The sequence below is a fragment of the Panicum virgatum genome, chromosome 2K (genome assembly GCF_016808335.1).
Source record: "Panicum virgatum strain AP13 chromosome 2K, P.virgatum_v5, whole genome shotgun sequence".
Lineage (NCBI taxonomy): Eukaryota > Viridiplantae > Streptophyta > Magnoliopsida > Poales > Poaceae > Panicum > Panicum virgatum.
The window spans coordinates 32614369-32627345 of record NC_053137.1 but is presented as its reverse complement, the minus strand read 5'-3'; the positions used below and the strand labels follow the sequence as shown (position 1 = coordinate 32627345).

At 45.4% G+C, this 12977-nt stretch overlaps 1 protein-coding gene across 1 annotated transcript; it reads left to right on the top strand.

The window, feature by feature from the left end:
- Positions 1-7780: 7780 nt before the first annotated feature.
- LOC120673418 (serine/threonine-protein kinase D6PK-like) lies at positions 7781-12487 on the top strand. The gene is made up of 3 exons (XM_039954247.1): positions 7781-7986; positions 8175-9132; positions 11378-12487. Exons 2-3 carry the CDS (start codon positions 8279-8281, stop codon positions 12237-12239), a joined length of 1716 nt encoding a protein of 571 aa, XP_039810181.1. The 5' UTR covers positions 7781-7986; positions 8175-8278; the 3' UTR covers positions 12240-12487.
- The last annotated feature ends 490 nt before the right edge of the window (positions 12488-12977 follow it).

Sequence of the window (12977 nt, the reverse complement as noted above, 5' to 3'; positions counted from 1 at the left end):
GGGGTCTCGGGACTGCTGGAGTTTCCTCTTCATCCCGGGATACATTTGTGCGGTGACCGGAGTCGACTGACATAGCATCTCGAGAGGAAGATGAACTCCGTGAGCTTCTTGAACTCTTTGAGAGTGCCTTCTTGATCCTCTCCTTGGCTCTCCTATAATGGTTCCAACAAAATGTTAGCTCACAGAATACCCGAAGGGAATGGTGATTAGGAAAAAGGTTAGTCATTCTTGTGGGGCGCTACACCACCACAAACGGTCGACGTTCAGTGTTCCATGACTTTATTCAACGGGAAATATTTTTGGTATTTTCTGGTTTATGAGCTTCACTAAGCGCTGCAGAATTTTATTTGTTTTTGTGTTGAGCTAGCACTTAAGTCCTCTACTTAATTAGCTCAAGAGCTTGATTAAGCAAAGGAACTCAAGAGAGGGAGAGGAGATGGACGAGCTTGGGCTGAGGCATGCAAACCAGAGCTTCTGGTGCATCGAGGAATGACACCGTGGTTGGCTTTTATAGAGGGGCGCAGGGGCCAGGCCGGCCAGCCTGGGGTAGGCCCGTCGGCTCCTCCTCGGCGTAGAATGAGCCACGCTGGCGCTCTACTGCTTAGACTTGCAGGTGGTAGTGCAACTTTCGGTGGTGAAGGGACGTGAACGGCATAGGGAGGCCACCCGGCCTGCATGGGGCCGAACGGCTTGCTCCTGGGACGTTCAGTGCTTGTCTTTTTCCTTTGCTCCATGTGCACGCAATGCTCCCCATTCCTTGTTGCTCCTGGCCCGATGAAACAACATGTCCGACCCGGGTCCACGAGACTGTGCACATTGCATAGTTCCGAGTAAAGAAGGAAGGAATCAGACTCCTAGTAGGACTCGTCTGTAATCCTACTAGGACTCTATCTTGTGATCCTCCTAGAACTCCTACTTGTAGACCGACTAGTATCCCACCCTCTGGACTATATAAAGGAGGGCGGGGTATCTAGATCGGCAGGCTGAAGAGGCTCAGCAGAGCCCAACACACCAGCGCAGGGCTCAATATACCACACTACCACACAGGACGTAGGGTATTACGCTATTCTGGCGGCCCGAACCTGTCTAAAACTGTGTCTTGTGTTCCTTGCGTTTACCTTCAAGTTCCAGATTCGGCGATCTATCCCAAACAATCTCCTACAAGTGTGGGGGGGATGCACCCCACAAAATTGCGATACAAAACCAACACGACCAGCACGCAAAAGAGGAGGGCGAGAGGGCCCACCTTAGGGGCGGCCGAACCCAAGGGTCGGCCGGCCCCTGGTGGAGCCCACTCGACTCCATCCAGCTCCAGATCGTTGGTTTGCGTCTTCAATTCCTTAAAACTCCCTGCATTCATTTAAATTCAGTAATTCTCTTTGCAGAAAAATTAAAAACTCCTTATGCTTCCAAAGAATAAAACCTGGCATGCATTTTATTCTTAGCTTTCTTTTTAACTTTGTGAATAAATTCCTATAGGGACCCCATGCTTTCTAAATAATTGATCAATGAGATATGATTTGGTTTGATGGCACCATGCTCCTTGCAAAAGTACTTGTTTTCTTTTCCAAAAATTAAAATAAATATATATTGGCTCCTCAAATTATCATGAATTCCTACCAAAGCCAAAGACAAGTTTTCATGCCCAGCATTCAAATGCTGTTCACCCTTGCTTTGAGCCGTGTCAAACTCTTCGACCCCTGTTAGAAACTTGTCATGCTCTCTTGATCAAAATCACGTACACACACTATACTTCCACACTGGGAGAAGTTGCCACATCCATCTTTCCACAAAATAAAGAACTCCATGACCATTTCTCTCCAAAAACAATTGGGCTATGCAAAAAGAAAATAAAAGATGTCTACCCAAAGAAGGAGTATGTCAAAAAAAAGAAGAAGAGGAAGAGAAAATATGCATACCCAAAGAAGGTATGCCACATGCTTGCAAAGGCATGTCAAAAAAAAATAATGATAGCCCACAGTTGGAAATGACAAAGGACAAAAAGGCATGCAAAAAAGAGTTCATCCATGAATCACCAAAAATAGTCCACACACTTGCACATCTTGATCAGGTTGTATGACTCGTTTATGCTTGGATCCTTTTTCTGACTTAGCAATACAAGCAAGGCAAACATGCCTCTCCACTCCTACCCTGAGCCCCACATAAGCCTGAATAGATGGTCAGAGAAGGACGGTAGCATCTTTGCCTTGGTGAGGATATAAAACAAAAAGAGTGATCCAGAGAGTAATTTGAGGAGCAAGGCTATCTTTTTGTTTTCAAAATAAAAATCTCCAAGTGCTAAGCAGGAAGAGCTAAGAGCCTGAATTCTGAGTCGTTTCGTTGCTCAATTACCCAAGACTTCTTGGTAGCCAGACAAAAATTCACAAGGGTGAGAAGAAGCTTGGAATAACTTGTATGCAGGTTGAATTCAAGGAGTGGCATCCACCTTGGTCCTTCAAACTTTACTCGAGGACGAGCAAAGGACTAAGTGTGGGGATGTTGTTGACGGTCCGTAAGTATCATTTTCGACCGCTAACTCTTGCAGCTTTTTACCAGAAATAATCACCAAACTTAGATATAGGGCTTATAACCGATCATTTCCACAAGTTTTAGTAAATTGTCATCTGCAGGCACCCACATCTGCAAAAGAGGGAAAACACAAGTGAACACGAGGAAGAATGCACAAAAGATCAACACTAAGACGTGTCACTTACAAAGAGGGCCCACAAGTCAGAGCAAACGGGGGAACCAAGGCAAATGCACCACCAGATCTTGACAAGGGCCCACATGTCAGACTCCCCGAGGAAGATAGGGACGAGCTGCTGCCAGGTGGGTTCGGCCGAACCTGGCCAGCATCCCGTCCAGATGCACTTCGACGTGGCGTGCCCCCTACTCCTCCTGATCACCTTCCATATATGCTTTTGGCGGGAACCGACCTTGAAGACTATAAAAGGGGGCTCCCTCCACCTCTCACAACACACACCATTTTATATGTGAAGGAGAAGAGTAGAGAGGCTCCACCTTTTTGAATCATTAGCCTAGGGAGTGTGTGAGGTAGGAGTACGGAGAAGAGCCGGACTTGTCGGCGTCTCTTCAGCTTTGTACCTCTACGGATACGGTACGGTTGGAGTACATATCCGGGTTCTTCTATTCGGTGAGTTCTAGTAAAGTTATTCTTTTATTCTCATTCGTTCGCAGGTTCATCGTCCGTTCTCGTAGCGGATACTCTAGAAGAGGGCCCCTGATAAAGACGGGATAACCCTGCGTGACTCTAGAGTAGTAGTCGAATGCATAGGCGTGGTGTTTGGGCCTTAGATTACCTTTGTTTGTCTCGAACTCAGCTGGTATTGTGGGGTAGACGGCAGGTGGTGATAACCCTGTCCATCCGCTACGGAGACAGTCTGCGTGGTTAGTGCACTCCCCCCCTGCCTAGGTACGACATAGAGCGATACCGTATATTTCTTGGCAGACCAGGGTCAAACCAGTGCCTGAAGTGAGCGAGTGGAAACATTAGTGTATCTTCCCTTGAACCTATCCATAGATCAGAATCACACTACCCTAAGGTCTCTCTATCTCTTATCTTCTTTAGGGTAACTTAGTTAGAAGACAGTTGCACACCCGTTCCTCATGGAAAATACGATACCCTGAATACTCCCGAGTGAAGTGCTACAACGGTATTTTCGTGCGCTTGCGGACTTCTCTGTAAGAGTTAAGAAATACCATCAAGCATTTCTGGCGCCGTTGTAGAGGAACGGTTGCCGTAGTTGTCTTCGAACCTAGTTGCTCGTGTGTCTTTTCTTTTATCCTTTCTTTTCTGTTTATCCTTATTCCATGGACACTCATTCTATCCATCAACTCTCCGCTCCATCGGGCGAGTTCTTAGAGCCACCACAGTCATCCAAGCCAATCATAGCTTCTGGCTTTGAGCTCCGCCCTGGCTTTATAGCCATGGTCTGGGAACAACCCTTCTCAGGATATGAGTTAGAAAATCCTTACCACCACCTATGAGAGTTCGAGCAGATGTGCTCTTGCTTGTCAATTGCAGGAATGGCACAAGAAACAATGGTACACCCATAACGTAGGAAAGGTAAATGGTGAATGGGAGGAATTGTGGAACAGGTTCTGTCTCGCATTCTTTACCATTTCTCGCATCGCTTCCCTGCGAAAAGAAATTCTCGACTTTCATCAGGATGAGAAGGAGACCCTTGGGACAGCCTGGGCTAGATTCTCACAACTCACTCATGCCGGCCCAGACTTGTCCATTCCCGACCATGTGCTGCTTCAGCACTTCTGGTTGGGGCTGAACAATGACACAGCCCAACAGCTTGGTAGTACTGCTAGGGGATCGTTCGCTTATAAAACCACTTCCGAAGGGGTGGTACTCCTAGATCGTATCTTGGAGAACACCTCCTTCACAAAACCCCTCCCAGTGGTGCAGCCTTCAAGCCAGGAGGAAGTTTCGATGGCCGAGCCCCCATTCACTCTTTAGTAACCCATGATGAATCACCGGCCAGACCTTCCCCTGAACCAGAAGACCCGGAGGAGGAAGAAATTCTGCCTCCGGAATTCTCCTTTAACATTGAGGAGGATATATTCTATGACTTTGGCAATACCACATTATATTCCCTCCAGAAAAGGCCTCCAGTCCCTTTAGACCCACCGGGCGGTCTCAATAAGGCTTTCCTTAAAGAGACCGTAAAGAGGGTAACTGCTTTCATGAGCAACGAATGGGTACAGGAAGGGGAAACATCTTCTGGAATAATCCAATTTCATGCCCCCTCCTTAACCATTCCATGTTCCATAGAAGGGACTGCAGTCACGGCTCTTTATAATCCCACGGTTGGAGTAAACATTATTTCCGCTTTGTTCGCTTCTGATCACTTAGGCGAAAGACGTGTTACTCCAACTACAAAATCCTTTAGAACTGGGCCACGTTCCACATTAAGAGGGATTGGGATTATGCACGAAGTGCCAGTTTGGCACAGGGAAATGGAGATTGCTCTAGACTTCCATGTCTTTGAAGTCCAGGACTTCGACATCTTGATAGGGCATCCCGTAGAAAAACTCTTCCTAGATGTTCTTGATCTAGGAGAACTGTAGGTGTCTCTTGGGGGAAAACCATTCACTTTGCCTATCGGCAGCCAAAAACTCTATGGCCGAATCTGTTCCCCAAGAAGGACCCGTTGAGGAGGTGTTGGCTATCATGCCAGACGATGACTCTAAACCCTCTTTAGAAAAAGATGCTGAACTCTTCATCCAAGAAGAGTACCAATTAGAGGAACAACACAAACTGCCTATTCACGAGAAGCCAACACGACCTCCAATAGAACTAAAAGTCCTTCCCGATGGCCTTCGCTATGCTTTTTCTCAATGGTGACACACAAACTCCTGTCATCATTAGCAGTCACCTTTCTAACGAGGAAACAGCTAAACTTTTAGCCGTATTAGAAAAGCATCGACCCGTTTTTGGCTATTCACACGATGACCTGAAAGGAATCAGTCCTACCCTTTGCACTCATCGTATCCCTATCGACTCTACCTGTACACCCTCTAGGGAGCCTCAGCGTAGGCTAAACAACACGATGAGAGATGTCGTTAAGAAATAGGTCCTTAAGCTCTTGCACGCCGGGATTATTTATCCCATGCCACATAGCGAGTGGGTGAGCCCGGTACAAGTTGTACCAAAGAAGGGAGGTATGACGATCGTTCAGAACAGCAAGAACGAACTTATACCTCAAAGACCTGTCACGGGGTGGAGAATGTGCATTGACTATCGGAAACTTAACTCGGCAACAAAGAAAGGCCCTTCATTGACGAAATATTAGAGCGGTTGGTCAAGCATTCTTTCTTTTGTTTCCTTGATGGGTATTTCGGTTATCACCAAATTCCCATCCACCCTGATGATCAAAGCAAGACCACGTTTACTTGCCCATATGGAACCTATGCTTATCGTAGGATGTCTTTTGGGCTATGTAACGCTCCCGCGTTGTTTCAGCGGTGCATGATGTCTATCTTTTCAGACATGATCGAGGAAATCATGGAAGTTTTCATGGACGATTTCTCCATCTATGGAAAAACTTTTGATCATTGTCTCGAAAATTTAGATAGGGTCTTGCAGCGATGCCAAGAAAAGGACCTGGTGCTAAATTGGGAAAAATGTCATTTCATGGTCCGCCGACTCCGGTCGCACCAAAGCCCGCTCTAGCGGCAAAGCCGACTCCGGTCGCTCCACTCGCCACTTCAAGCACTCCACCCGTCGCCGTGAGGCTCTGCCGCGCACGCGCAGCGCGAGCTCCACCCGTGCATGAGCTTCGCCCACCACCACGGGAGCTCCGCCCTCGCAAGATCCACCACCATGCGCGAAACCGAATCCCGCGCACTTTGCCTCTTTGTCCCTTTACTCCAAATATTGTGCTGAAAAGAGAGTAGCATTAGAGGCACCAACCACCGAGAAAAAAATGGCCCCACACTTGATCTTCAGGGTATACGATAAAGCATGGGCCTGGGGGCTTCTGTCAGCGTACAGGGAACGGGGGTACCCTTAGCAGATGACTCATGGAGAGGCTCGACTGACGAGGTGCACGAAGAAGTAACCTGCAGGATGGGCCCGCCAGACCCTATGTCCTGGGGTGCAGCTCGGAGGATCCCAGGGTCACTACCCCGGGATGGCACCGTAGAGGACCTTGGGACACTAGCGATCTTCCTTCGGTCAGAAGGAAGCGCAGCAGATCATTAACTACACCCTAGACTCTCCATAGAGATAAGACATGACATAAAGAGATAAGACTCTCCCTAGAGACAAGACATGATGTGACATAAAAAGAGGGACACACCATATGCTCTCTGTCACTCTCTCTCTCCCTCTCACCCTCTCACCGTGGGAAGGTGCATGTGCATGCATGCATGCATGCATGCCTGCCCATAATAGAGGAGAGATGGGCACCACGGGGTGCATGCCCCGGGATGCATGCGATGAGCATGCCCATCTACATGCATCCCAGGATGCACCCTAGAGTGCATGCCCATGCATCCCAAGGTGCACCATGCCCATTAAATTAGGAGGAGCACGTCCATTAAAGGCTTCTCTCTCTATCTCACCCACTTGCTGGCTCCAAGGCGATAATAAGTTCCTGCCGCACTCAAGTAAATGTGGAGGACGGTGCATGCATCTGCAAGCATTAAAGGAAGAAACCCATGCATGAAGAACAGGTCGTCTGAGGAGGACACCTCATATGTTTTCTGTATGCCTGATGTGGGATTTCTCTTGAGTTATAAAAGAGGAGACCCGGGGCAGAACAAAGGGACGGCTTCTCCCCAAAACAGACTAGAGAGCTGATGCAGGAGCTCGGCCCTTGTACTCTGATTCACACTCCACTAAGAGATATACAAACAAGCAGGACATAGGGTTGTTGTCCTCCAGGAGGTCTAAATTTGGGTAAAAATCCTCCGTGTGTTCTTTGTTTTCTCACAAGCTATTGCAGGAGGTTGCAACATGTCCATCCCCTGGCCGAATCTCTAAACGGGGGTTTTTCGAATCCCTGCTTGCGGTACTCACCCACCGTCAATATATAACATAAAATGTATCGTATTATTATATTTATATTAGTTTTGGCCGTAGCAACGCACGCCCCTGATTTAGGTGAACCAACTTGCTAGAATTAATTTTTAAAAAATAAGTTAAACGAATATTGTTAAAGAAATATAGAAAATACTAAAACTCTATCAAACGAGCCCTATATGTACTACATTATTTATTTCAGTCTTAAGGCAGCACGTGATATTTCCATCGGAGTCCATAATCCATTCCCCATTTTTCTTTTTAGGTTTCTCCCGTTCATTTCGCCCTTGCCCTTCCACTGTGCTTGCCACCACTTCCCACGGGGAACCAACCTCCTCGATCCCGTCCCGAACCCACCGCCGGCGGCGGCGGAGGCGGAGGCGGAGGCGAGTGGCGGCGGAGAACGCCCCCGAGGTCACACCTACTCGGTAAACAGTCCTCGCCCCCCCCCCCCCCCCCCCCCCGTGCTTCCTCCGGTTTCCTCGAGTGAACCCCTCCAGTCTCAGATCCGTCGAGTGTTATTTGGGCATTTCTGGGTTCTCAATTGGTTTCGTGATCAGTTCACCGATCCATCTTCCTTTCCCCCAACCTAATCTACGCGCAATCTCTGTGGCAGGATCGGATTTGCCTCCGCGGTTCCTGATTGATTGGTCGCCCGGAGCGATGGGAGGAGGGGCGTGGTGGTCTCCATAGGGAACTCTCGATTGCGTCCTAGTTGTGATGGCTTCGACTGCGGCCCCTGAGGTCGTCGCGGAGAAGAAATGCGACAAAACCGTCGCGGGTAAGGGTAACGCCGCACCATTGACATGCCAAGGGCAGTCCAAGGACTCGGCTGAGAACGCCAGCAAACTGGGGCCTGCTTCGCCGAGTGAAATCACGACCAGCGATGAGCCTACATCCAGTGGGGTCAAAGAAAGCAGCAATTCTGCTGATGGTTCTGTGAAGCTGGATGACAGTGAAGATGCCGAGAAGAGCTCCCTACGGGGAAGTGTTAAGGATAGCTCTGTGTCTGCTAAATGCAGTGACAGGGCAAGCAGCCTGTCCAAAGCGAGTGGGAGCGCCAAGGTCAGCGACCAAGCTGCTGATATGATTGAGAGTGGCAAGAGTAGCCTCTATCGGGCGAGTGGTGGCAGTGATGTGAGTGATGAGAGCACCTGCAGCAGTATATGCAGCAGTGTCAGCAAGCCTCACAAGTCCAATGACTCAAAGTGGGAAGCGATTCAGGTGGTCCGAGCGAAGGAAGGCTCAGTAGGTCTAAGTCATTTCAGGCTGCTCAAGAGGCTTGGCTGTGGTGACATTGGCAGCGTGTATTTGTCGGAGCTTAGTGGCACAAAATGCTACTTTGCTATGAAAATTATGGACAAGGCATCTCTAGCAAACCGCAAAAAGCTGCTGAGGGCACAAACTGAAAGGGAGATATTGCAGTGCCTGGACCATCCTTTTCTTCCAACATTGTACACTCACTTTGAAACGGATAAGTTCTCATGCTTGGTGATGGAGTTCTGCCCTGGAGGTGACCTGCATACCCTAAGGCAAAAGCAGCCTGGCAAGTATTTCCCCGAACAAGCTGCCAAGTGAGTGCCTTGTTTCCAATAGTTTGTTGTTTGGCAGCTATGTATGGAAAGTCTTTCATTCATTCTTTTTGATAAAGCATTCATTTGGTGTATTCTAAATATTATGATTCGAATTGTTTGGGCGACCATTAGAGGGTCACGTCTAAGATTTTTGTTCTTACTATGTAATCATTAGTATGGATGATAACCTCACATTGGTGCTGTACTCATCTTCCCATCTTTTCAAATATGTGGTAGTTATAAAATCTGTTTCCTTTCATGTGGCGGTTTTGAAATTTAGCTAGCTTTATTTGTTTTGGACATTTACTGTTATTCTGTTAAAATGTTGAATGATAAGTTTTTGGTTATGTGAACTGTATGGCTGTTCCGAGTCATTATTTCTGCAAGGGAAGTTCTCTCTTTTGTGTGGGTCATCTTTCTTGTTAACAGTTAATTTTTTGAGAAGTGATTTTTGCCTCTATGGTCGATGTTAGCAAGGAACCTTTGAAATTTATTTGTCCCTATTGGTTGTTTTCTTGTTGAAAATTGAGCGCTGCTTATATGTTTATTGGGATCAAAAGGATGAATTTACCTGATATTTGTAAAAAGTGAAGGTGCATCGAAGCAACAAAATACTGAAATCAGTAGACCTGTCAGCATTTTATATGGCAATGACTTGGTGGTTGAATGAGATTCTTGGGTCTTGCGTGGGCTAGTCATGCAAGAGTTAGCATTGTTTGCTTCAAGGTCTTTGGATTTTCAGACTGTTACATTTTTTATACAATTCTGATATATCGATTTCATCTATTTATCAATTTTCTGTGTTCCATTTTTTATGTTGCTAACCAAAAAGTGCTTTGCAAGTTTAAGGATTTGATATGGTTTCTTTCTCTCCTACTGCATTTGGTTAATTTGGGCTCTGTTCTTTTCTTCACTCCATTTGATATGATCATATGAATCATACGATTATTGCTGTACTCCAATGAAAAAATTCATCCATGTGCACTAGATATGTAGTCCCTGAAATATATATTAGCATGGCATTTTATTCTGATAGTAGATGTGGTATAATATAAATGATGGTATTTTTGTTTCTGTAATGCTTTTTCAGTGAAATGTTTAATTGAATTTCTAAATTACCTTTAGAACACACACACCTGAATTTTTAGGCCTTGTTTAGATGCTAAATTCAAAATTCCAAAAGTATCACATCGAATGTGTGTGGCACATGCATGGAATATTAAATCTAAACGAAATATAAAACTAATTGCATAGTTTGCTTGTAAATTATGAGACGAATCTAATGAGCCTAATTAGGCCATGATTAGACACTAAATTGCTACAGTAACACATGCTCTAATGACAGATTCATTAGGCTCATTAGATTTGTCTCGTAGTTTACAGACGGAATCTATAATTTATTTTGTAATTAGTCCACGTTTAATACTTCAAATGCGTGCTGGCTTATCCGATGTGACATTTATAGGGTAAAGTGTTTGCATCGAAACAAGACCTTAGATTGGTTTCTGAAAATGACATGTAAAATACTTCCATATATTATAAACTATTTAGCTTTACAAATATATAATAATAGAAAGTGGACCTTGTAATCTATAACTGTACCCCCTACATTCTTGAATGCTTGATGTTGGTTAGTTTAATAAACGTTAAACATCTAAGGACGGAAGTAGTACCCATTTTTGGCTGGTTGGAATCTTCATTCTGGATCATGTCTTCATTTGAAAGTCCTGGCATGTCTTTGGATCATGAACATTACGGCCATGTCTGCCGCCTAATTTAGTTTCTCAATTTTTTTTGTGACATTACAAATCTTATTTTTATTGTGTGATTCCTTTTGCCCCCTTGTGTTGTGTTTTGGTCTTGATTCTTAGTGTGTTTGTGTTGAACTGTGTGTGAAGCCTTTATTCTAATAACCTTTGAAACCTATCTCGCTCGTCTCACGTTGATCTCCCTTTTTCCCCTTTAACTTTTTGAGGTATTCATTACTAGTTCGCAGGCTCAATTGTTTCCCCACCATTTCATTCTATCAGGTGGACGTGTGTAAAAGAACTTCACTTTCTTTTTCTTTCTTAAACGATGCTGTTTTTTAAAGTTTCTTGTTGCTTTGATATGTCCACCAATTTTGATGCTATAGAATATTATTCTTATTCTTTCTTGGTATTTAGCATGAAATGCTGCCCTGACTCTTGTATCATGGACAACTGCAGTTTTTTAGGAACTTACGCTGACGTCGAAATTTATGCAGGTTTTATGTAGCAGAGGTTCTTCTGGCTCTTGAATACCTGCACATGCTTGGTATCATATATCGTGATTTGAAGCCAGAGAATGTTCTTGTGAGAGAAGATGGCCATATCATGTTGTCAGATTTTGATTTATCCCTCCGATGTGCTGTGAGCCCTACTCTTCTCAGATCTTCTAACCTCAGTGCAGATAACCAAAAGAGCAATCCAGCTTACTGTGTGCAGCCTGTGTGCATTGAGCCTGCCTGCATCCAGCCATCTTGTGTCACGACAACCACATGCTTCTCTCCTCGCTTTTTCTCCTCCAAGTCCAAGAAAGAGAAAAAGGAGAAGAAGGCAAAAGCAGACTTGGCAAATCAGGTCAGACCACTTCCTGAGCTTGTTGCAGAGCCGACAGATGCAAGGTCTATGTCTTTTGTTGGCACCCATGAGTATTTGGCACCAGAGATTATAAAGGGCGAGGGGCATGGAAGTGCTGTGGACTGGTGGACATTTGGGATATTCTTGTATGAACTTCTTTTTGGCAAGACCCCATTCAAAGGTTCTGGCAATAGGGCGACTTTGTTCAATGTAGTTGGACAGCCCTTAAGGTTCCCAGAATCACCAGTAGTGAGTTTCGCCGCAAGGGATCTTATTAGGGGGTTGCTCATCAAGGAACCGCAGCATCGATTAGCTTATAAGCGTGGAGCCACAGAAATAAAACAGCATCCCGTCTTCGAAGGTGTTAACTGGGCATTGATAAGGTGTGCTACACCACCAGATATCCCCAAGCCAGTCGAGATCCCTCGTTCAGTAGCCTCGTCAAGCCAGAAGGCTACATCAACAGCTGAGAAAGGTTCAGACTATCTTGAGTTGGAGTTCTTTTAGTGGAGTCATCTATGATCCCCCATGTGCAAGTTGTAAAGTTTATCTTTTTTCCCCTTAGACTTATTTTTCATCTTCTCTGGATTCTAATAACTTTATATGTAGATGCATATGGTCCTAGTGTCGTTCTCTTTCAGTTTGGTTCTCAGTCCATTTCATTAGATGGGAACCCCAACCAGGTGGAGTTTGTAATCTGTCATTGGTTACCCTGCACTAGGTTCTGCCAATAACATGGAAACATTTTTCGTTCATTTGCGGCTGCGATTTTACAATCTGTATGGTGTGCTTGGAAGCTCATCACACCTTGTTAGTATGGTAGAGTATCAGTCGTGGCAGTTGCACGCCCTGTAAAATGGTAGTATGGATTTTCGGCATCTGCTGGCCCTGTGTCACTCATCGCACAAGTACTAAGATTAGTATATGCTCATTGTGCTGTTTGATCTTAAAAGTGCTCAGGTCTAATCGATAATCATGAACATGTCGCTACAGTATGACTTCTTCCATGCCTCTCTACAAATAAAAGAAGTCTGTGATGGAGCCCCTATGACGTTAGATCCATCAGGCTTAGAATTGATGTGACTACTTGAGTGTTCGGTGCTAACTTATAACTTTAAATAGATAATCATCTAGACGTTGATTTCTAATCTAAAATGCAATCTCGCAAACTAATATTTTCCTAAGGCCTAACAGTTCTCACATAAAACCAATATTTGTAACCTAAAACGGCTAGGGTTTGTTCCC